A 25,994-nucleotide genomic window follows, 5' to 3' on the forward strand; every position below is an offset into this window, starting at 1 on the left:
GCTAAGATGGCGCAAATAGTGGGTGCAAATAGCGGGCGCAAATAGCAGGCGCAAATTGATGTGCAATTCATGGTACTAGTAGCAGCCGCAATACATTCTTTGTGAATTCACCCCTTAATGTTTAAAGTTCCCTACTCTGCAAGGATTTATCTGTTAGACTTAGCTACATAGTCGAAAGCATCACTCTTGGGACGATGGCTCACATTGGAGTTTGCACTGCTGTTCCTATCGTTAGGGAATGGGGACACTTGATGTGCGGGAGGGGGGAGGGTTTGGGTGGGCTATTGGTGCGGGGTTATGTCTCTGTATTTATTCACTTATTTATTTAATCTGTTTTTGTTTCCATCTTTGGAAACTATCCCACATCTTCCCTTCCCCTCCTTCCATTTTTTTGGGGAGACTTAGTCGGTTGCTATTCCCTCTTTCCATTTCCTATTCAAGTGACAGCTTAGATGACCAACACTTATCCACAAAATCTGGACACTGGATCCTGTATCAGGTTTTTAGCTGGAATGTTACATTTTATGAACAGTCCAGTTAAGCAAAGATATTCTCTCATCTAAAATGTTTAAACACTGACACAGTATTCCTACAGGAAGCACATTTACGTTAGACCAAATCAGACTTAGATGTCCTTGCGTGGGTGATATCTTTCTCTCAACTTTCAATTCTAGAGCTAGATTGGTAGCAATTTTTGTTAATAGAAGAGAGAGATTATAGCCGATAAAAATTGCAGATATTTCATTATTGCAGGCATTCTATTCCACAACCTTGTATTGTTGGTGAATATATGCGCTCCAGATTTGGTTGTTTGGTAACCTCCCTTTCTTAAACACTCACCTGATACTGGGGAGTGATCTGAACTTTGTCCATGATCCTACTTTAGACCACTTGAACCCCCAAACTCTGACACAGTCCTCCATGTCCAAATCTCATTTATCCTCAAAAACGTTTTTGTCGATCGTTGGAGATTTTATAACCCTCAAACTAAGGAATTCTCCTTTTCTTCACATGTACACCAGTCCTATTCCTGCATTATTTTGTTGACGGTCCTCTTATCCCCAAAGTGACCACTTAATTCGATTGCCATTTCAGATCATGCTCCCTTAAGTGTAAGCATAACATTTTTGGACCGGCCCCGCTTTTAATCACCCTGGAGGTTCAATCCCTTGCTGTTGTCTGACGATGCATTCAACGCCTTTATCTCATCCTCAATTGATGACATTATCGCCATCAATAAAAATGATTTTGTCTCTTCATTACTATCGGAATCATTCAAAGCATATCTGCATGGACAATTTTCTGCTATACTATTGGACAGCACATATTCACAAATTGTGAAACTACTGTGTCACAAAGAGTGTCTTACCCTAGTGTATGACTTTAATCGGCCGTTTGATCTTCCATTGTGGAACACAAAACTTAATCATTGACATTTTGTTCAAATGTGCCATTAAAATGTCTTACAAAGTCTTAAATTTTGAACGGACATGCACTATTACTACAAAGGAAGGAATCTCTGTCTGTCTGTATGTATGTCTTTCAAATGTATGTCCTTCCAGCTTTACAAGTAGCCCTTTGGTACTGTCTGCCCTTTTGATTTGATTTCAGCTCAGATCTCACTTTAAGTTTACGTCAGCCTCCACCCTGATGTATTTAATGAAGAATCACCTATTTCCTCCCTATCACTCATTGATGCCACTTACATGTTGTGGCAGAATCGAGGCATTATGCTTTTTAGAGACCTCTGCAAAGATGGCACTTTATCCTCAGATTTTAATTTGCCTGCGTCCCACCTGTTTCATCAATTTCAAGTTAGACACTGTGCTTTCTCTCTTTTTCCATGCTACCCTTTCCTCCCTGCTCACCAGCCATGGGATGAGCTTCTGACTCTAAAATCCCATCAAAAATCACTCATATCCAAGATATATGAACATCTCATGGCTTTTGATGGTTGTTCTGTTTCCAAAACTAGAACTGCTTGGGAGCAGGAGCTGGGGGTAGATTTTTAGATCAGTGGTGGGACAAAGCTTTGTCCAGAATACGTTCAAGTATACCTTGTGCAAGGCTAGAACTTATACAATTCAAGGTACTACACAGAGTTCACTTTTCAAAATCTTGACTATCTGAAATCTATCTAAATATTGCAGACCAATGTAACGGATGTCACACTTCCTCTTGTAACCTGAGCCACATGTTTTTCTTTTGTCCCAGACTACACAAATTCTGGAGTGATTATTTTAGGATCTTGACAAAGGTTCTGGGAATCTAAATAAAGATGGGCCCCTTTATAGCAATATTTTATAGCAATCTCTGTTGTTTTTGCCCAAATGAATTCCTTCCAGTCAGACATATTAGCCTTTACCTCTCTTTTGGCAAGATGCCACATTTTACTTCTTACTTCTATGGAAAAGGCTCTATTTCTCTGTGGCTTAGGAATGTCATGCTGTTGCTTAAGTTAGAAAATATAAGATTCTCAGCAAAAGGCAGGTCTGCAATTTCTTTCATAGATTACTGTGGCACAGTGCTTGCACTGCTGCCTCACAACAAGAATGTCCTGGGTTTGAGTCCTGCCTAGTGCACTGTTGACACTATGCTCCGGTGGGTTATCTCCCGATTAGGGGCCTTTCTGTTTGGAGTTTGCATGTTCTCCCTGTGCTCACATGGGGTTTCCTCCACATAACATCACTTAGGACCCCCACTAAAAACATGCAAAAGGTCATCATCTGACCAGCGATGGACGTTTGGAATTGGTCGCCAGGCGCATCGCTGTATGCTGCCCACTGCTCCTGGACAAGCCAGGATGGGTTAAAAGCAGAGAACAAGTTTCACCAGCCACCATTTGTAGCATGTGTGTTGGTTGCCGTTGACACATGGGTACATGTGTTACAGTGTGTGTGCTGTTTTAAGAATTAAGAAATTTCTTCTTTAACTCCTTACAAACCCTGCCCATTTATTTCTTCATTTATTTATTTTTCATTTTTTACGACTTCTTAACATTCTTTATGTTATTTATTACATTTTTCATTTAATTGTTCCACCAGCATTGTTATTTGGTTGTCTTATATATTTGAAATATTTATACTATAATTACTGGTATTATTATTTTCTATACGGAGACAGTGTCTGTTCTTGTTGTTGGGTCCCCTCTTTGAGGCCCTTGGGTTTGTTCCTGTGATAACAAAAAATGGGAAATACTTGTAATTTTCATTCAAATTCATTCAAATGTATGTATAAAGTATAATAATAAAATAATAAATAAAAAGATTAAAAAAAAGGTTTGATGGAAAAAGGGTTTACATGTTTAATTCAAATCAAACACCAGCAGGGTGACAAAATATATACGTATCTGACAGAAAAACCCTTCCTTTGCAGGTCATCACCTCGATACCGACAAGCCACCTCAAGTGCCTCAAAGAGGCAGGGCATGGGTCGGCTGTGGACGAGATCTTGGACCACGACCTCGCCAACGATGAGGATGAGATTGACCACGCTGAGAGGGAGCTCCGCAGGGGGCAGGTCCTGTGGTTCAGAGGGCTCAATCGCATTCAGACTCAGGTAGGCCATGTTTTACCATTGTTCACAATTCAAGTCTCGATTCCACTGATTTAATTATTTTTCTTTCTTTTTTACAAAAGTGGGACCAGGTCATCGTCACTGGATGTTGCCATTGTTTTTAGTGGTGCAATTATTTTCCAACATGGACCTTTATAATTGATTTGCAAAATCGCGTTATGGTTGGTGTGAATGTATCGGGCGCATCAAATTACCCCTCTGAATTGTTTGCCATTTTATGTTTGTTTATTAGGAATTTGTTTATTCGTTCATCTTATGCTTTTGAGTTATGCTTTCCAAATGTTGAATTATCTCCAATACAGGTTAAATAATTTTGTCAATGTGCCTCGTGTGTATGAGTGACGACGTGGTGTGGAATTCAGGCTGCCGCTAGGCTGCCCCCCCCCCGTGGGCAAATAATACAGAGAAATAAATATTGTGTAATATTGAAAACTAAGAGTAATGTTTAGAAGGTCTTGTAATGTGCCACTCCAAAAGCCAGCAAGGTCAGAAAAGTGACGAATAGTTTGAGTTTGAGAGGTGAGTTGGTGCTCGAAAAGGAAAAGACAAAACAAAACAGCACCTAACTATAGAGGATGGAATCGCTGTCTGTCTGTCATCCATTGTACTTTACACTTGGTGGGTGTATTGATGGGGACCAATGGAGGTGCAGTGTCGAATTAGCTGCAAGTCGAACACGCGAGACGTGTTATATTAATACACATTCAATAAACAGCGAACAGCAAGCTCTGCGACTGAGTCACAAAGAGTGTCTTTCTCCGGTGTATGACTGTAATCGGCAGTTTGATTTTACATTGTGGAACACAGGACTGAATCATTGACATTTTGTTAAACTGTGCTGTTTAAATGTCTTAGAAAGTCTTCAATTTTGAACGGGCATGCACTATAATGACAAAAGAAGGAATCTCTGTCTGTTTGTATGTTTGTCCTTCGAATGTATGTCCTTTGATTATGTCGACAACCGTTTATCCGATCTACTTCACAGCTCGGGAGCCAAGGACGTGCATTGTCGAATTTGGTGCAATTGGGACATGCAGTCAGAAGAAGTATGAGATGCACGCCTGGCATGCAACGCTATGCGTAATGCTAACATGAGGGCAGAGGAGCCCCTGTTAAATTATCTTCAATGTCACATGTGCACGCGAGAGGAGGAGACCCCTGTGCAGTGAGCAGAGCGCCTGGCAAGTGACCTTCAACATCACACAACCACGCAAGAGGAGGAGACCACTTGGGCAGCGGGGAGGGCCTAACAAATTACCTTCAACATCACACACGCATGCGAGAGGAGGAGACCACTGGACAGCGGGCAGAGCACCCGGCATGTGACCTTCAACGTCACACGCTCATATGAGAGGAGGAGACCCCTGCGTAGCGAGCTGAGCGCCGGGCAAGTAACCTTCAATGTAACACACGCACACAAGGGGAGGAGACCCCTGTGCAGCACTTGGCAAAGGACACTGAGTGCCATCAGAAAGTACACCGTGCGTGACTGCAGCCAGCTTACCATGACAATCACAACCTTGCATGATATGATGAAACTGATTTCTTCCAAGAGCAGCTTTATAGTGATTACAGGCAGATGCTGAGGCAGATCTCACTGTTTCAATGTCCGAAACGCTAACATTGTGGTGCCATTGTATGGAAAGAGGAGAGGAAAAGATTCTGCATCAACTCAGGTAACATTGACCCTTACGTATGACCCCACAAATCCAATCCCACCACAACCTCCAGATGCTATTATGGTCTTTTTCCTTAATCAGAACTTTATGAAGCATGCCAAACAGTGTAATGCGCTGGCAATGGCAAGTATTGGTGTTCGGTAGATACCTATGCTTGGTTTCAATCCGAGGGTGCTCATATGAGGTTAGGTTTATCATTACATTGCTTGTCCCCTTCCAGAGCATGGTTGTATGCCATTCTTTGCACAGACCTACTTCCACAAGCCTTCCCAGTACTGTCACACCCACAACTCGAGCAGCAGTCTAAATGTCTGGACACTTTTTTGCATCCACGAGTGCAACCCGTACTTGCAGCAGTTCAAATCAGCTATTGACTATGTGGCTGAGAATTATTGCCCCAAGACCATCATGGCACCATGAACCTTCCATCATTAAAAGGCGACGTGGCTGTCATTGCTCAAGGAGCAACGATGACAGAGCAGCTTGGAAAGCTAGCTATAACTCTTCGACTTAGAGAGGGAAGACTTCAGACGATCAACGCCATGCATCCAGCATATGATCCATTATCATATGTACTTCTGTTGCCTTGCAGTTCCCATCGGTATCACACTGAGCTGGCAGGAATCACACCGTAATCCTTCTACCGCTACCATCTTCAAGTGTGCGACCCTGCTCATCACTTCAATCTACTGCTCTGTGGTGGGAAACCGACACAATAGTACATATGTGTCATGATGGCAAAAATTTTATCACACCACCTCAACTGGATCTGCCACAACCAGAAGTCCATCAAGGCTGAAAAGACCAAGGTCATCGTTGATGCTGAGGTAATACCTGTACGCCTGACCATCTTGCCACCATCTTTTCATGGATCACCACGTTGGTACGTCAAAGAGTTCCAGGATGCAATTGGTTCGAATCAAGGAAAAACCTGACTGCTTCTTGATCTTTACCTACAACCCCAAGTGGCCGGCAATCACAGGATCACTTTTTGAGGGACATCATCGCTGAGCCAAATGGTGGAAGCACTCCTCACAGACCTCCTCAAGCATGACATCTTGGTACACGTGGACGTCTACGCGATTGTGGATGAAACGCAAAAGTGCCATCTTCCACATATCCACAGGCTCCTGACCATGGTGCCTCGCGACAAACCCAGAACCTTAACAGATATTGATCACGTGGTCTCTGGCGAGATTCCTAACAAAGACACAAATTGCATCAAACTACATAGCATTGTCACCTCACACATGATTCACGGTCCATGTGTTAGGAGGTATGCTGAGTGAACCCAGGTGCGGAGAACAAGGCAGAGGCGAGGTGGAAAAAATAGAGGTTTACTCAAAACAAGTACAAAAACTGGGCGAAAACAAATAAGACGTCTCGGGAGCTTGGAACAAGAGTGTTGTCATGAGGTTAGACAAACTCAAGACTGAGCGCCCGAGGACACAAACGACAGGGTCTAAATAGGGACGACCAAACGAGACACAGGTGAAACATATAACCTAATGAGGCAGGGTAATCAGGAACAGAAATAGGTGAAGCAGAGCAACCCTGAAAAGGCAGTACTGGCGGCATCTAGTGGCCGATGCCGGTAGGACCCAGGGGAACCATGACAGGACCCCCTCGTCCAGGAACGGTTCCTCCAGGGAGTGTCGGGTGGCGACGGCGGAAATCCTGGACCAGGGAGGGGTCCAGGATATCCCGGGCCGGAACCCAGGAGCGCTCCTCTGGCCCGTAACCCTTCCAGTCCACCAGGTATTGCAGGGCCCCGCGGACACGGCGGGAGTCCAGGAGCCGGCGGACCGTGTAGGCAGGCCGACCATCGATGATGCGAGGCGCCGGAGGAGGCCTCGTGGTGGGTGCCAAGGTGCTGGTGACCACCGGTCGGAGCCGCGACACGTGGAAGGTGGGGTTTATCCTCATGGACCTGGGGAGCAGAAGACGGTATGCGGCAGGATTGACCCGCCGCACGATCTTGAAGGGCCCAACATACCGTGGCGCGAGCTTGCGTGACTCCACCCGTAATGGAAGGTCCCTGGTGGACAGCCAGACCCTCTGGCCCGGACGGAGCATAGGCGCTGGTCTGCGCCGTCGGTTGGCCTGGATCTGCTGCTGCCGGGATGTCCTCAGCAGGGCCTGACGAGCCCTCTGCCAGGTCCGTCGGCACCGCTGGACGAACCGCTGGGCTGACGGCACTCCCACCTCCGCCTCCTGCTCCTGAAACAGAGGAGGTACGTACCCGAACTGGCACTCAAACGGGGACATGCCAGTGGAAGAGCAGCGCAGAGTGTTGTGAGCGTATTCCGCCCAGACTAGACGGTCGCTCTAGGAGGCAGGGTTGGAGGACACGAGGCACCTCAGTGTTGTCTCCAGGTCCTGGTTGACCCACTCCGTCTGGCCATTGGATTGAGGGTGGAAACCAGAGGACAGGCTGACGGAGGCGCCGAGGAGCTGGTGGAATGCTTTCCAGAACCGGGATGCAAACTGCGGACCGCGGTCTGACACCACGTCCAGGGGTAGGCCGAACACCCTGAAAACGTGCTGCACCATGAGCTCAGCAGTCTCCAGAGCTGAGGGGAGCTTGGGCAGAGGAATAAAGCGGCAAGCCTTGGAGAGCCGGTCCACAACGACGAAGATGACGGTGTGGCCCCGAGACGGTGGAAGGCCGGTGATGAAGTCCACTGAGAGGTGTGACCACGGCCGACTGGGGATGGGAAGGGGATGCAGCAGCCCCATGGGACGTGACCGGGGGTTCTTATTCTGGGTGCAGATGGTGCAGGCAGCGACGAAGGACCGACATCCTGATCCATGGTAGGCCACCAGAAACGCCTGCGGAGGAACTCGAGGGTCCTGGAGATCCCCGGGTGGCCAGTGAGGCGGGATAAATGCCCCCATTGCAGGACTTGTGATCGGACAGCCTTCGGGACAAACAGGTGACCCGGGGGCCCGTTGCCGGGATCCGCCTCCCTCCTTTGGGCCTGCCGGACCTGCGTCTCGATTCCCCAGCGGACCGGAGCCAAGATGCAGGAGCTCTGGAGAATGGGCTCGGGGAGTTCAACCAGCTCAGGAGGGTCGAACTGTCTGGAGAGAGCGTCGGGCTTGAGGTTCTTGGACCCGGGACGATATGACAGGATGAAGTTGAACTGATTGTAGAACAAGGCCCATCGGGCTTGATGGGAGTTGAGGCGTTTGGCGTCCTGAATGTATGTCAGGTTCTTGTGGCCGGTCCAGACGACAAATGGGTGTTGGGCCCCCGCCAGCCAGTGCCGGCACTCCTCCAATGCCAGTTTGACTGCCAGTAGCTCCCGGTTCCCTATGTCATAGTTCCGTTCCGCTGGGGTGAGGCGACGGGAGAAGAAAGCACATGGATGGAGCTTCTTGTCGTGAGTCCTTTGGGACAAAACGGCCCCCACTCCCACATCGGAAGCATCCACCTCCACCACGAAGGGTAGGGTAGGCTCTGGTGTGGCCAGGACAGGGGCAGCGGTGAATCGTGTCTTGAGAGCCCTGAACGCCCCATCAGCCTCCGCAGTCCAGGCGAAGCCGGCTGTGGATGTCCTAGTGAGGGCGGTGAGGGGAGCCGCCACAGTGCTAAAACCCCGAATGAATCGCCTGTAAAAATTGGCAAACCCGAGGAAGCGCTGCACCTGTTTGACCGAGGTGGGTGGTGGCCAGTCCCGGACGGCTTCGGTCTTGGCAGGATCCATTGGACGTGACCCTCGGTGATGACAAACCCCAGGAACTGAACGGTGGTGGCGTGGAACTCACTCTTTTCCAGTTTCACATAGAGGCCATTGGCGAGCAGGCGGTGAAGGACCTGTCTCACATGCTGTATGTGTTCGGGAAGGGTCCTGGAGAAGATGAGGATGTCATCGATGTAGACGAACACGGAGCGGTTGAGAAACTCACGGAGGACGTCGTTTACAAAGGCTTGGAAGACAGCAGGAGCATTGGCCAATCCAAAAGGCATGACCAGGTATTCATAATGGCCGGTAGGTGTGTTGAAGGCGGTCTTCCACTCATCCCCCTCGCGGACACGGACGAGATTGTATGCGTTTCGAAGATCGAGTTTGGTGAAGATGGTGGCGCCTTGCAGTTGCTCGAAAGATGTGGACATGAGAGGAAGGGGGTAGCGATTCTTGACCGTGATCTTGTTCAGACCATGGTAATCAATGCAAGGACGCAGGCCGCCATCCTTCTTACCCACGAAGAAAAAACCTGCGCCCGCCGGGGAGGTAGAAGGGAGGATGAAACCTGAGGCGAGCGCCCCCCGGATGTACTCCTCCATGGCTGTAGTCTCAGGGGCAGAGAGAGAGAGAAGAGACGTCCTCGAGGAGGGCAGGTGCCAGGCAGAAGGTCGATGGCGCAGTCATAGGACCGATGGGGAGGAAGCGTGGTGGCCCGTCTCTTGCTGAAGACCTCCCTCAGATCGGCATACTCGTGGGGCACTCGTGAAAACTCGGGATGAATGGGACCTTGAATACGGACTGGAGCCAGGACACGGACAGGAACTCCGGCATGGGCTGGGGCTTGGGAAGGAGCCCGAGCTTGGACATGGACTGGAGACTCGAGAGGGTGAGAAGACGGACTAGAACGAAGACAGGTGGTGTGGCAGGCAGGACCCCATTCGGTGAGACGCCCGGAGGCCCAGTCCAGATGTGGGTTGTGACGGGCCAGCCATGGGTAGCCCAGGACCAGTGGAAATTCAGGAGAGTGGATGAGGTGGAGCTGGATTACCTCTGAATGTTTTCCCTCCAGTGACAGCCAAAGGGGGACGGTGAGATGGCACACACTACCGGAACCCAGTGGTCTTCCATCCAGGGCTGTCACCGTGAGAGGATGCTCCAGAGGTGCCAGAGGGAGCTTTAGGGCTTTTGCTAGCCCTACATCCAGAAAGCTACCTGCAGCGCCGGAATCCACCATAGCTTGATGGGAGTGATGTTGATCTCCCCAGGCGAGGGAGGCAGCCAGCAGAACCCCGGTCGCCTCGAGCTCGGGAGAGAAGGATGGAGAGTTGGCTTTTCCCGAGAGCTCAGGACAGGAAGAACGGAAATGCCCCGGGATCCCACAGTACAAGCAGCAGCGCTCCCTCATCCGCTGGTCACGTTCGGAACGAGAGAGCCGTGTGCTGCCTACTTGCATCGGCTCCTCCATCGAGGCTGGAGGCGGGCTCGGAACAGCCCGGAGATGCTCGGGAGGCCTCGTCCCCAGGACTGTTCTGCGCGCTGGTATTGGTGAAGCGGGAAAAAGACGTTCCCCTTGTCTCTCCCGGAGGCGGTTGTCCACCCGAATCGCTGTTTCGATGAGCGTGTCCAAGTCCTCCTGCGCCTCCCGGGATGCCAGCTCGTCCTTGACACCCTCATTGAGACCCTCCTGGAAGGCCGCGATGAGTGCCTCGCTGTTCCATCCAGACGGCACTGCGAGGATGCGGAAGGCGTAGTCCGCTACGCTCTGTACCCCCTGGCGGAGCCGGAGTAGCCGTGTCGACGCCTCCCGCCCACTGACTGAGTGGTCAAACACTCGGCGCATCTCCCCGGCAAAAGCCTGGTAGCTGGAGCAGGCCAGGGTTTGCTGATTCCAGATGGCTGTGGCCCAGGAGAGTGCTTTGCCGGTGAGTAGCGTGACCACGTATGCTACCTGTGAGCGCTGGGTGGGGAACTGTGAAGGCTGGAGCTCGAAAGCCAGGGAGCATTGTGTCAAAAAACCACGACAACCTCCTGGGTCACCGTCGTACCTCTCTGGCGCCGGCAGTCGTTGTTCGCGGTGATCTGGAGGAGGCTGGTCCATGGGAGGCAGCGCTGGCGCAGGGGCCATAGGTGGAGCCTGTGCCTGGCTCTGCTGCACGGCCTGGGCGAGCGACTGCAGGTTGTCCAGGACCTGTTGGAGAACCCGCTCATGACGGCCAATCGCAGTCCCCTGGTGCGTCAAGGCCACCCGCAGGCGTTCCACCTCTGGAGCCTGACTCTCTGCTGGGTCCATGTTGTGGCTCAGTCTTGCTGTTTGGAGGTATGCTGAGTGAACCCTGACACCATGTGGTGAATGGAACTATGCCAGCCTTGCATTGCAGACCGGAAGTGTACAAAGGACTATCCCAAAGTCCTGCGAGCGCGACAAGCTTCTCTGACCACTCCTATCCTTTCTACAGGAGAAGAGCAGAAGCAGCACCTGGTGCTCCCATCATGAAGATTGTCAGAGGCGGCGTCAATGTACGAGTCAACAATGCATGGGTTGTACCTTACAATCCATATATTCTACTCCAGTACAATGCTCACATCAACCTTAAGATTGTGTGTGCTGTCATCAGTGGGAAATACCTGTACAAATAGCTTGAAGAGGGACCAGATCAGTGCCTGGTCAGACAGGACATGCCAGATGAGGAGACACGAGAGGTATTGCGACATGATGAGGTGACACGATATGAACTAGGACAGTACATCACTGCATCTGAGGTATACAGGCGCATGAACAACTTCCCCATTCAATGCAAGCAGCCACCAGTGGAGATGCTGGCAATGAATCTGGAGGATTAGCAGGTGATCACTTTCGATGACGAAGGAGATGCCCAGAACCTGCTGGACTCAGGGCCCCCTGCCACCACACTCACAGCCGATTTCGATGCAATGTCTTGAGATCCTGACATGCAGCATGTTGTGTATCCAGATGTGTTCCATTACCTCACCTACCTGCAGAAGAGTGTTCAGTTGTGGAAAAAAAGACTGAGTTCTCAGGATAACCAGATGGCTGACACGGTTGGACGACTCCCCATGATTGCCTTCCACCCCATATACTGCCAAGCTGTACTATCTCCACATCCTACTGTACCACGTTCCTGGGCCAACATGCGCCAGGACCTCCTACATGTTGGCGATAGGGTCATGGAGACCTATCTGACAGCCTGCACTGGGACTGGGAAAATATTCATTTTGTCCCACATCCTCAACAGAGGGCAAGGTCACCCTTGAAATAGCTGCAAGTGGCATTGCGGCTACCCACCTGCCTAAAGGGACCACATTTCATAGTAGGACCAAGTGCCCTCTCATTCTCACTGACGAGTCCACTTGCAATGTGAGATGACAACACTACAGCACTCATCAGAATGATGCATGTGATGGTGGTGGATAAAATGTAAATTATGGACCGCCGTGCATGAGAGGCAGTAGATCGTACATTCCAGTGGCTGCAGGGTTCAGATAAGCCATTTGGTGGCATCACGATGGTATTCAGCGGTGACTGGATGCAGATCCTTACCATCGTGCCACATGGTAGCAACATAGTAAGAAAGTGCTTAAAGAGCTCATACCTGTGGAGGAATGTGGAGATTCTTCGTCTTACTGAAAACATGAGGATCACTCGGCCTGAGAGCAACAAATGAAGCCAAATTCCTGCTGGACTTGACAAAGGAAAGATTCCTGTAACTCCAGAAAGGGGTGAATTTGCTATTTAGCTCAACGAATCACCCCCTCTTCCCCATGAAAGACTCGAGGACATCCTCTGTTGGGTGTTAGATGACTTCCAGACCAACATTGCCAACCCGTAGTGGCTATGTGAGTGGTGAAATACCGTGCCCAACCAACTCTGAAGTTGACAAGGTGAACGAGTACATGACAAAGATATTTCCAGGAGAAGAGCATGTTTGCAGCGGCGTAGACACAGCAGAATTTGAGGGTCACCATGTGTACCTGGCTGAGTTTCTACATATCCTCTGCCTGTCTGGGATGCCTCCGTATTGTATCACTATAAAGGTGAGAATGGTGATCATGCTACTTTGAAACTTCGACCAGCAATGGGTGAAAATATCTCATCGGTCAGATCCTGCCCCATCTCTTGGTTGCCAGATTTGTGGTTGGACGCTGGACGGACACTCCTCATTCCATGCATCAGCCTGAGCCCATCTGACAACATCTTCCCATTCACTCTGCAGCAGTTGAGACCCTGCTATGCCATGACCATGAATAAGTCTCAGGGGCAGCAGTCACACACAGCTATGTTGTTTATGAAGAGGTGCTGACAAAGGATAAAGGATATACAGTACAGTCCGCATATACAGGACTGAATGATTGACAGAAGACGCCTGGACTCAACTGATCCTCCTTAATTTCTAGTATGCCTATATTTGTTGCTTCTTTTTTTCATGCAAAGTTTTCCTTACATTTTGTTAAACTGTGCCATTAAAATGTCTTAGAAAGTCTTAAATTTTGAACAGGTATGCACTAGTATCGATAAACTTTCAATAACGGATATCAAGCCAGGTTAAGGGCTGTGAGAGACACAAAGAGTGTCACTTTTCACAAAAAGTGTATGACTTTAACCGGCAGTTTCAGCTTCCATTGTGGAACACAGGATTGAATCATTGACTTTGTGATTTTGTTAAGCTGTGCCATTAAAGTGTCTTAGAAAGTCTTCAATTTTGAACAGCATGCAATAGTATCCGTCTCATAATAACAGGAAACACTTTTCTTATATCTAGACGCGTTGAAAGTTGATCTGGAAACACATCCACTTGTGCTCTTTCTTACCATTCCTCTTTTTCTCCTTTCACCACATCCACCTCAATATAACCAAACTACCTCTTTGTTTTCACAAATGTCTATTTTCATTATACTTCATACTCATACTCATACATACCTAATCTCTCTTTCTCTCCCTGACAGATGGAGGTAGTGAGTACCTTCAAGAGGAGTGGCTCATTCCAGGGGGCCATGCAACGTCGCTCCTCCGTCCTCAGTCAGCTCCACGACGTAACCAATCTTTGCACCCCTACTCATGTAGTTCTCTCCACCGCCAACTCGACCGGTGCGCCAGGGAGTGAGTTTGTGGTGCTTTCTCACAACAGTTGTTTTTGTTTTGCTGCTTGTTCTTTTTGGCTTCCTAGCGCACTCACCTCCATTTATTGTATACTGTATACAAAAACGTACAGTAGACACCCATTTATCAGAACCTCAATTAATCTAGCGTAGTTTGCCAAACCAATGAACAAAACCAGATTTTTCCCCTTTTACCTCAGTTAACTTAACTTACCGGTTAACTTAATCGTTAACCAAACCAGATTTTCCCTTTTAACCTCATTTAACTTCACTTACTGGTTAATCCGAAACAGATTTCTCCCCTTTAACCTCACTTAACTTCTAACAGACAACTCTTACATTTAGATAATTTAAAATTATCTTTATTTATTCAGCATCGTTTGAGTTTGGGCGACAGGGCTCTACTGCTCATCACTCAGGGCGAGGTGTACAGAAAACATAGGCATACTTAGACCCTGTTTACACCTGGAATTAACATGCATCTTTGGTGATCCAATCAAGTGTACAGCTCTAATGCCAGGTGTAAACCGATCCAATCACTTAGACCACATTTGGAGGCGGTCTGGGCGTAAATGCAAATGTGTCCTAGGCCACAATGAAGAACCGCCTACTCAACTGACTTCCTCTGTGTAAGGGGAAGTACGTATTCATTCATGCGCCAACGGCATCATGTAAAAGTCTGGTCAAGAAATCTCCCCAAGAAGTCTCCCCATTACAGAAGTACAGGATTTATTATTTACAAATAAAGAATTTACTCAAAAACATCCAGGTTTTACTAAATGAAGGCCCATGCCAATGGAAAACAACGGGAAGTCCTGCGTGACACGGTACAGGACACACAGGTTTTTTTGTTTCGTTCAGTCTATTACTCAGTGAACGACACAGTCTCTTAATTCAGTTGTGTTTAAAAAAAATTGTTTCATACAAGTAGGAAACTAACAGAAATAAATAGATCTAAAATAAAAACACTCTTGTTTTTATTTGTTTTGGACGGAGACAGGGGAACTGAATCACGCAGTGGACCGGCGTTCGCTCCCTCTCCATTAGCAGTGATTGGGACAGTCCCTTAATGCAGTTGTGTTTAAAAAAGTTGTTTTGTGCAAGTAGAAATTACTGAAATCAAATAAAAACAACATAAAAACTCAGGAAAATCGGAGTACGGCGCACTGCTGTCTGGAGGAGAAAAAAAACTCCACTCCAATTCTCTGAGTTAGATTAACATTTTTCATTTTCCATACAAGTAAGAAACTCAGGAAACAAAATACATATAATTTGCAAATAGAGCGGGGAAGTGAGATCTGATCACGAGTGGTTACTTGAGACACATGTGGAGACGTATACAAATGCCAGGTGTAAACAGACATATTTAAAGTGTCGTGAAGAAAACCCCACTCTTAGGTTGGATAAGACTCTTGAATAAGACTCTTTATTAAGAAATAACCAGTCTGAGTGAGGTCTGCAGAGTACACTGAAAACTCTTTGGCCAGCAAAGTTATATATTATTTTCAAAGCATTGACTCCTACTTGTCTTCCTATTTCCTGAGCTTTCCATTATATGGAGATAAGTACTTGGGGCCCCACTCTACCCCTGAGAGAGGTCACGCGTCACTCAAAGTGGCCCCCTCACCCTCTGGCTTTACAAAGGCCTCTGTGTTGAGACATGCATTCGCTCTTATTTATATTGCCCGAATACATTATTGTTATTATGTCTATATAAGTTATATCTTGTCTTCATATAAACATATATTTCATGAGGTTGATTTGATTCCCCAAACCTCATTCCTTGTCAATGGATGATGGATGGAAGGAGCAGCCTTCCTGCCTTCCACATCTGCTTCTAATTGTGGCATACTCAACATAAAGACATGTTTGCTTATTCATTGATTCCCTTAAAAATAAGCTTAAAATGATCCTACAAGAGCTGTCCACTTGTGATCGGATCACCCAAGACACATGTTAATGCCAGGTGTAAACAAAGCCTTAGTGAGCAAGAAATATTGGAGTGATGAGCTTGAATCCCCCACTGGATAGAAGAGTAGGATGCAGGAGAGGTGGAGGGAGTGCAGCAACACAGCAGTAAGCAGGGAGCAAAGTAGGAAGCAAAGCAGGTAGGGCAAGAGGGATTGGCTGCTTAAGTAGGCCGACCAATAAAGCAGGGAAGCGTGTGGCACCGTCGAGTTTTCTGACAGAACTAGCTCCACAAGCTTCGCCTCATTTTGTGGTTAACCATACAGCTTATTCACTCCTAACACCACTTACTACTTAACTAAACCAACTTGTTCCCCTTTGGGTTAAATGTGTACTGGAAATGTTATGGTACATTAACATATGTTAATATTATCAGATGTTTATGGTACAGTAAACGCACAACCACGTTTACTGTATTGTAATTTTATAAGTCGTAATTTTTATACATGTTTGTTTATACAGCATATGGTACATGGTGCAGAAGAGATTTGATTTGATTTGATCAGATATTCAACATTGAGAGATTACATTTACAACTTGGACTGATTTGGGAAAATGTTTCATGTGTATTCATAAATCTTTTGGTCAGCTCATACATTTCAGTTGTTCCATTTGGGGTTTTGGATAAGTGAATGATTCTACTGTACAGTAGTGTCATCAATTTTGCATGTCAGGATGTAATGATACACTAATGAAGCAGCTAAGCCTAACCTATTTGACCGGGTAAAGTGGTTTGTGATTTTAGGATTTTAAGATTATGCGAAATCATTTCTTGATTATGACCTGTTATAAGTGATTTCTTAATTATTTGATGGCAGAGTATCAAGTATAATAGTTTCACAAGTTACCTAAGTATAATAGTTAAATAAACAGGTTATTTTTTGTTATGATCATATTTATATTTCTCATAATCAGGGAAGGCTTTAATGAGGAAAAGTAAACAAGTTTGCTTCAGTCAGTTGAGTGATAATTAGAGAAATTGTTCAAGATTATCATTAACATATCGGAATCATTTTAATTAATTGTGAGGTGTGAAACTTCATCATTGTTTATGTTCAATGTAAAAAATGTTTTTACATCGTGTCATTATGCAGCACTTTCAGCATTCAGATTCCAAATCCCTTTTTGGGACAAAATTTCAAACAATGAAGTATGTATATTCTTAATGTTGCAGTTAAATCCACAATAATTATATTCTGGACAGTGTAGACTCTGAATGAAAAAATGTCATTCCCTGAGATCCAAACTTTCCAAAACAAAGTTACAACTCTAACTTACAATGTGTGATAAAAATTTGGAGCAGTTTCCTTGTTGGAACACTAATCCTATATATGTGCTGTACATGTAATATATACTGTATACTGTATGATGGAGCTATGTAAACACTTTTGACTTTCTGTTAATCAAAAACTTTCCTCTCACAGGACAAAGGATTACAAACATATTTTAGTATACACCGCATTGCCTTATTTTCTTCATTTTGAAAATAAACAAACTAATTTGTTTCTCTTTTTCAATCTAGGTGTAGCATTGTCAAGTTCATGCAATGCTTCAAAAAGTCAGGCATGATGTACTCCACCCCCCTTATCAAATCTCACAACATTTACATTTGAATGATATGTAGTATTTTCGTACTGGGGGTGTTGGGCTAGAGAATAGGCTGAAAATTAGAATTTCAAACTTTTGGTGCTAAATTCATTTATTGGATTCAGTGTATTGCAAGTGGGAGCACCATAGAAACATGTGAAATAGAACGAAAGAAGTCACACAAATAGACTAAAATAATCTTTTATGGCCGCAAATGAAGTTTGCCAAGGTATAGTGATCGTTGTGGCATTTAAAAGTTGAAGATACAGTTACAGTCCAGCAGCGGTGGACATAAAATGCTATTATATGCAAGATTTCGTTTAAAACAACGCTGTCAATTTGAGCATTAAAACACGATTGAAAAGGAGCAACACATATTGATAAATACACATATTGGCATAGCCAGATGTGATGAATGATAAATAGTCTGGGCTGAAATATGCAATATACAATATTTTTTATCTTACAGTCAACAAAAGATTAATTTTAAACTCTTTTTAAAACGCGCCAAAGGCTCAACTAGAGTCCACCCGTCAAGGGTAAGTGATAATGTCCGTACTCTTTCAATGAAAATATTAATGTGAGTGGTCATGTTAGATTTTGCTTTTGATTACATTGAGAAAGAAGTAACTCTGAGACTACATTTATTATTTCATTCTTTAATTGAAAATAAGTCGAGGTGAATTGAGCCCCAAACTGAAGTAAACAAAAATCAACGTTTAGCTCAGTTTTGGCCTCAGTTTACCCGATTTGCATCCGATTTTAGATACTTTAGAAACGTTATTGTCCCAGTGGGGGAAAATGTTTTTCAGCAAAGTCACGTTACACAATACAAAGAACACGATAGCAATCACGACATGCAAGTCTGAACTAGCGCTACAAATTAAGTTATTTATCTCGATGAAGACACTGAAAACATGACGATGTCCCCATGAGGATGTCCGTTGGCCAGATGGGCTTTCTCAAGTAGAAAAGGACGTTCTTGGTCATGCGTTCAGCTTGTTCGGCTAAAAATAGCTCTTTGTCTTTGGCTTTGTCTGCCACATAAAATGGAAACTGCTTTTGCTTGTGAGCTAACATGGAAATAAGGAATAAGGAGCGTCCGGTACAACGAGAATGTACGTCACAATTCTTGACATCAGTAAAGATGATTGCGTGATGATCATTGCGTGGTCTGAAGTTTCTTCAGTCACTAAATTTGATTCCATTTCTCTAAACTCTTAATGGACACTTGCTCACCATGTGAACTTTATCTTGGTTTATTTCCACTGCAAAAACTGCTCCGTTCTATTTTTATATGCTTCCAACAGTGGTCAACTGGAATGATTTTAGCTTGTTCAGATTTAGAAAAAAACACCCAGTAATGATAAGACTTCACTTGGCCCTACCTTTACCTGTCTAACTTCACAAACCACTTGCAGTGTTTTTTCAATAGAGTTATTTTGAGAAAATATTTGTTCGTATTTATATCCAAAAGCCTCGTCTTTCTTTTCCACTGCATTGAAAGCTTCTGCACGACCGGCTGAATGTGCTTTTTTTGTGTGCGTGTTTTTTCCCCTTACAGTATGATAGTGAATGAGTACCAGCACTCTCATCTCTCTTTGCATGTTGAATGTTGTGTTTGTCTTAACACGATTTACACTCTGTGTGTTCACGTTCTGTGTTCCAGCTGTCTGTGTAACCTGGTCAGTGTTTGAAACTGTATTTCCTCTTCCTGGCTCTGAAACGTCAATGTCCAAGCATTTGCGATAAATATTAAATGGTAGCCTAAAGTCGTAAAATTAGCTATGCATTTATTCAATGGTAGTGAAAGAGTGATTTCAGTAAACAGAGACCGTTACTTATATTTTGAGTATTATACAAAGTAAGAGTATAATTTGGCGGCAAAAGAAAAACTCATTCCATGATGTTAGCACATTTTCTGATTGCTAGAAATGTGATTGAGCTAGCTGTCTCTTGGACTGCACAGGTTAATTGTATCTCTTTATAGTTTTTGTGACTTGGCTAACCCCCCCCCCCCCCCTTTCTGTTCATTGCCATCCATGAATGACTCAGATCCGAGTGGCAAAAGCATTCCGTAGCTCCCTGCACAGCGATACCGAGAAGCCAGCCTCCAGGAACTCTATCCACAAATTCATGTACCCCCCCGAATTTCTGATAGACTCCTCTGTCCGTGACATTCCCCCCATCAGCGAGACAGGTGCGACGGACGCGGAGGACCAGGACTCGCCGGCGTCCAAGCTGAACCATGTAGGCCCGGCTCTCAGCCGGGCTTCCCCCGTTCGCCCCCACCAGCGCCCCAAGCCTCTACCCCGCACCCGGCGCAACTTCCGGCCCAACCACCGCCAGCAAAGCCTTCCAGTCTGCCTCCATTGCAATGATAACGGCGACAACGAGTTTGGCCCAAGCGCTAATGAGGCTTTTCCCGGCACCCCTATTCAATCCACACTCATCGCACAGCTTTGAGATGCGTTGGATCACATGTGACGGAGAAGGGAAGCATTAAGTCTGAAGGGACTTTTGTATGGGATGGGGCGGTCGACGGGATTGCATTAATACAGCTACACACACCCTACCCCACCCCATTGCACCTAATCCACATTGTCCACTTTGAGAACACCTTCATTGATAAAAAAAAAAGCCTCCTTGGACAACCATTAAGTCCCCCAACCCCCCAGCATACTGCTAAGGTGACACTAAAAATATATACTGTATGTAAGCATGCAAAAGGAGAGAGCTGATTTGACTGTGAGTGCAGAATGAACTGGAATCCATTAGTTTACGCTATGGTGGGAAGACTTATTTATACCTAATAATATTCCATTTTATATAATTATTTTTGCTTTTTAAAAATATAAATGTTCCAGTTATTAATGTTGTTATTACTACTGCAATTACTCTGTTTACTACCATAAATATTATAATCCGGCTAATGATGCCTCATCAGTTAGCTTTATCTATACATTTGTGTGTATGTATGTAAGTATGTATGCCTATATGTCTGTATGTACTGTTTGTCCATTCACCTAGAAGCTGTCTTTGTCTGTCTGTTATTATATACTCCCTCTGGTCATGTCCCCTAATTTTCCATTTCTATGTCTATGTGCATTGTGTCTGAAAAAGTATAAAAAATGAATGCTTAATTAACTATACAACTGAAATTAAACACGTATGGCAACTTCAAACACAAATATTAGCAAAATAGCATGTATTTTATAAAAAGTGGAAGTAGAAAGAGATGGAACATGCTGCTTACTGTTTGAATCATCATGTGGATATGCCCTTGAATTCAATAATTCCTTTGGCCGCTAAAGGGGGTGGAATTAACCAAAGTCGATATTCGGATAATAAAACTGTGTGTAAAGATTAAAGATTTTATTTAAATCATTTCTTTCATCTTTATTTGTATTCTGCTCCTATCGAGCAGGATAAAAAGTAAAATAATCAAAATGAACAAAAAGAAAAACATTAAAAAGAAAACAGTGATCAATCAATCAATTTCAATAATAAATTAATGAATATATTAAAAAAATAAAAAATGGGGCAACTTCAATAACTGCCCTGGAGGAAAAGGTGAGTCTATTTTGATAGCATCAAAACACACCCTGAAGTATTCTACAACTTTTGAATAATATTTTTTTTATAAATTGGGTACAATCGGTTAAATTCAGATGACAGACAACTCTTAGACTTACTTTTAAAATTATCTTTATATATATATTATATAAGATATAAATAATATAAGGATATAAGAGTACAGCCCGAAAGGTTGATGACCCGCTCCGATGGCGCAATATGTCAGCTGCGTGTAAATGCCAAACGTAACCGCATAATCTCTGCTTCAAAGTGTCAGGCTGGTCGCTGCTGGCATTGTTCTTTCCCGCAATTTCGCATTCTTCCTGTATTTATATCCTGCACTTGTTACCGTTTTGGAACAATACATTCAAATTGTTTCAATACATCTTACGACTTATCTATCGCTTATTTTTGTCATTTACGCACAACTGACCTATTTCGCCATATCAGCGGGTCATCACAATACGGGGCTAGATGCATGGGGGTGGAGGGAGCGTAGCAACACAGCAAGCAGGCAGCAGAGCAGGTAGCGCTGCATGGATTGGCTGCTTATGGCCGGCCTAGGAAATCATGTGGCATGGTCAAGTTCTTGCTTCGCAAGTTGTCTGACAGTACTAGCTCCACAAGCTATGCATCATTAAAAAAAAAATGGAATTCATCATTATACAAACCTTATTAAAATAATTTTAGATATTAAAAAAAAGGACATTTGACATTTAATCTTTCAAATTAAAATTTTTAATTGGCAGCATTACTAGCATCATCTCAATCTCAATATGTCAATTTCATTGTCTAAATGTCTTTAAACCCAATTTCTTATCCCTTTAACCTTAATGCTTTACATTGAAATTTCAACTTTAATCTTGACATTCCATTTTTCATCTTTTAAAGATATTATTCTCAAAATACTTTAATTAAACAAATTTAATTTTGCAATGGACCTTAAACTATTCTGTAATATTACAAACACCCAAGTCAACAAAAACAATCAAGCCACAAAGACAACATTTTATTTTTGCATTTCTTTTAAATGTACAGGTTCTTTACACGATCAAAATAAAATTGAAATTATGCCTCAATTACAATGCAATAAGCATTGCATATATACAGAAACAAGTAAAAAAAACAAAAACAAAAAACAATATTACCAATATATGCACACACTCTTCAGGTCAATATAGAGTACTTCACAATCCATAACATAATTTGGAGAAGTAGCAAAAGTAGACTTATGTTACAGACTCTTATGCAGATAATTTGTATAGGTGTAGAAAAATAAAAACCTTGAATTTGCAATTTAATATATAGTTTAATGCGTCACACTGGGATGAGTATTTGATTTGGTGGGTTTCAGCATAGCTACACCATGCGTTAGAGTTTAGGAGACTTGTCAACGTGCCTATTTAGTTGGCTTTGTTAAGAGTATCTGAGATGAGTATCTAGGAGGACATTTTATGAAGTCAGGAATATAAACAAATAGAATCAAATGTAAATGCAGGGGAAATTGTGAACATTAGAGATATTTGTTAAGATGCTGATAAGTACACCTTTGGACGCATCTGAAATGTTTTATTCTGGTATTTATTTATTCATATTTATGCGTCAAACCTCTTGACTTAAGACAAAAAAAATAAAAAATATAATTAATTTTAGGAGGTAAGATAAACCTACACAGGAGTCTCATCATGTGATGACTATTATGAATCCCAAATGGCATCAAATTCGTCACATAGGAAACACAAATGGCCAAAACTTAGATAGCACTGTTGTACTGTTGCGTTCAACACATTATATTGTGTTGCCTCTTTCACAGATACTCAGCAGAGTCATTCCTTCTTGAGACTGAGGAATAGGTTAAATTGTTCCCAGTACAAAACTGCACCAATCTGCACTAAATTAAATCAAAAATCTTCCTCGACAAAAGCATCAATCTTCCTCGGAAAAGTCCTATGTAGCATAAAGCGTGACTGTCATAAATGTTCTAATTAGATTGAGCAATTGCCATGCAGGTTATATTTTACTCTTGCAATTTCTTTAAAGGGTGGTGAGGGAATGGAAGTGAAGTCATGCACGTTCACCCGCCAACAGTGAAGCACTAGGCAGTAAGTATCCTGAAGAGGGTGCCAAATCCTAAGAGACAGTCCTACATAGATTGTAACACCTTATCATCCATGGATCATCCTCAGCAAGGTGACTAATTTGACAGCGCGCTGTGATTGGGATGGATTGTGCCCCATTTGTTTGTGCCCCGGGGATGGTAGCTCAGGAGGTAGAGCTGGTGGTCTAGTAATCTAAACGTTGCTGGTTCGATCCCAGGCTCCTCCTGCTAGCATGCTGCAGTGTCCTTGAGCAAGACACTTAACTCCTGATGGCTGTCGTCGGTGTTTGAATAATTGTAAGTCGCTTTGGATAAAAGCGTCTGCTAAATGCAATGTAATATCACATTTTTATTTTTACTGTACTGCACATTCTGTACTGCAGTCTATATGGCTAGAACTCTGCCCTATATTCTTCCCCCACAACTCTTTTTAGGACCAAAACAAAGTGGGGGACATTTTTGGGGTCTGTCTGAGGTGGGAGTACTTGTGGGAGTACTACTATTGTCTTGTCGTCATTAATTGCATGTCAGAATTGCAGCCTACTGCTCTGCCTGCAAATTCAACCGCTTGCAAATGTGTTGGGAATTTTGTTAGAAAACCAATAAGACTTGCACGCCAATTTCAGGGTTCACACAGTGGCGTCCATAGCAATCATTACTGTCGGGAGAGATCCAATAAGCATGCAACCAAATCATCTCAGATACCTCAGTGAAGGGGCACTGAGATTCAAAATCCACCCATGCTCAAGCAGCAAGAACGCTCTTATAAATCGATACCTGGGCAGCTTCTCGGACATACTACATTGTCATACCGCTGCGCCACTTCCTCTATATGAATTGCAGATTGATGATGACACTGCATAGAAACTTTTTATAAGAATATTGCCCACAAACTCTGTTTATGGTACGTGATGCATTCACAACATAAAGGGATTAGCCCTCTCTTTGGCATTGAGAGAAGTGACCTTCATGTTTCTTTAAAGGGTGCTAAAAACCTGTTGTACTTTTCAGAATACTCCAGTACCTCTTCAGCTTGAGCCTCAGCCTAGACAGGGTTCCATAGCTGTGGAAAGCATCATGTCCAAGCATGGTCCTGGTATGCAAAAATAGCAATGCCAGTGTCATGAACCACTACAGACCATGTTAACATGTGTGTAAAGGTTACAATGTGGGGATGAGAGAGCGGCAAGTTATTTCGCTTTGGTGCCAAATGTGCATTCCATGCTGCTGAAATAGGAGAAAACGAGGTGACTGAAGTCACAAAAAGAGGGTGTTACTAGCTTGTTAAACTGCTGGTTTGCTGTTGGAAGTTTGCCCTGCTGGACTGCATTTAAGAACAGTGAGGGCCAAGCTTCTCAATAGTAAAGCATTCAACAAAGTTGTGCCATATTTTAGCAGTTATAAATGTTGGGAACCAACATTTTGAGTTGAAGTCTGGGTTGACCAATAAAGCCAACCTACTGTATACTTTAAGCCATTATTGGACTCACAGAGCATCGCAATATGATTTGTGTGGGGCTTGTTGAAGCTTTCACATTGTGCTTTGTTGTTTGTATTCTTGCAAAGTTGCTGTCTAGGATTGATATAGAAGCCAGGAAGTGGCTTTTGAAAGGTTTGCCTAATTTCTAACTCACTTCAATAATTTATTAATCTCCAGAGGAAGAACGTGAAAAAAGGAAATTGTTTACTTACTTTCCTTAATGAGTTCTCCGCCCCCCACAACTAATTGAAGTTGTAACGCATACACTTGAACTTGCGCTTACTAATAATGAGATGAGGAGGAACCAAATTCAAAGTGTTGCTCGATTACATGAGTAAACGCAGTGTGAACATGACTCCTCTAACGACCGGATCATTCTCTGGTTGTGTGTCTTTGTCTTGCTGTGTACCATTCGCAAGCAGCTGACAAACAAGCAGCTGACAGAAAAAATGACTCAGATTCCAACGTTGCCAACAACCCCTTTGAGGATTCTAGGATCTGTAGTCCTTTTTGCTGTAGGGTTTGTTTCCGAGAATGCTGTCCACCTCATGCACAATGGACGAGGACAGCTTTGGAAGCACCTGCGGACAAAAGAACACAATAATGCATAGGGAAGTAGATGAGACTACATAGAGGTATGTGATTACATCTTATTACAGAAGCTTAATCTGCACTATGCTATCATATAAGCATAATACAGTGGAAGTCGCTGTGTGGTACCTTTGTAGTCTTAATCCTGAAGGCTGGCTTAATTAATGTATTCATCCAAATAAAATGTTTATCACACAATTACTAAAAATAGAGTAGTCCTGCCGGCACAAAATTATTTGTCAACCAAGCAACCAAGACCTTGTTTACATGATTGACTTTCCACACACTATATATTTTATTTTACATTTTATATTTTTTTATATATATATACAGTATATAAGATTACTATAATATATATACATACAGTATATGCAGTATGTGTATATAAAGTATGTATATACTGTATATATATATATATATACACAAAATAAAATAATATTAATACAATGATCATCTATCTATCTATTTTGCATGGTGAGAAAACAGACCACTAAGATAACATGGTTTTGGTTAGAAAATACACAGTAGTCATTATATTGACTTAATAAACGTAATCAATTTGTGTAAAATATACCACATTTTCACAAAAAACTAAAATACTTCAAGGAATGGCAGGAGATTGCGACAAATAA

General features: G+C 43.9%; 2 protein-coding genes across 9 annotated transcripts in view; one reads left to right on the forward strand and one right to left on the reverse strand.

The window, feature by feature from the left end:
• Nucleotides 1-20,083, forward strand: part of atp2b3a (ATPase plasma membrane Ca2+ transporting 3a) — a gene marked incomplete at its 3' end in the record, with an annotated part of 97,307 nt that extends 77,224 nt beyond the window's left edge. The window contains exons 19-20 of the mRNA XM_080015362.1: nt 3,376-3,558; nt 19,673-20,083. Of these exons, the coding sequence (XP_079871488.1) occupies nt 3,376-3,558; nt 19,673-20,083 (594 nt within the window). The remainder of the gene's footprint in view (nt 1-3,375; nt 3,559-19,672) is intronic.
• A 2,098-nt stretch (nt 20,084-22,181) lies between these two features.
• The window catches only part of LOC307241132 (voltage-gated potassium channel subunit beta-2-like), a gene marked incomplete at its 5' end in the record, with an annotated part of 73,178 nt that continues 69,365 nt past the window's right edge, over nt 22,182-25,994 (reverse strand). For all 8 annotated transcript variants that reach the window (XM_080015156.1, XM_080015155.1, XM_080015152.1 and 5 more), the window contains one exon: nt 22,182-25,352. In XM_080015156.1, the coding sequence (XP_079871282.1) occupies nt 25,263-25,352 (90 nt within the window). In that variant the 3' untranslated portion in view covers nt 22,182-25,262. The remainder of the gene's footprint in view (nt 25,353-25,994) is intronic.

This window comes from Zeus faber (genome assembly GCF_960531495.2).
Source record: "Zeus faber genome assembly, chromosome: 15".
Classification (NCBI taxonomy): domain Eukaryota; kingdom Metazoa; phylum Chordata; class Actinopteri; order Zeiformes; family Zeidae; genus Zeus; species Zeus faber.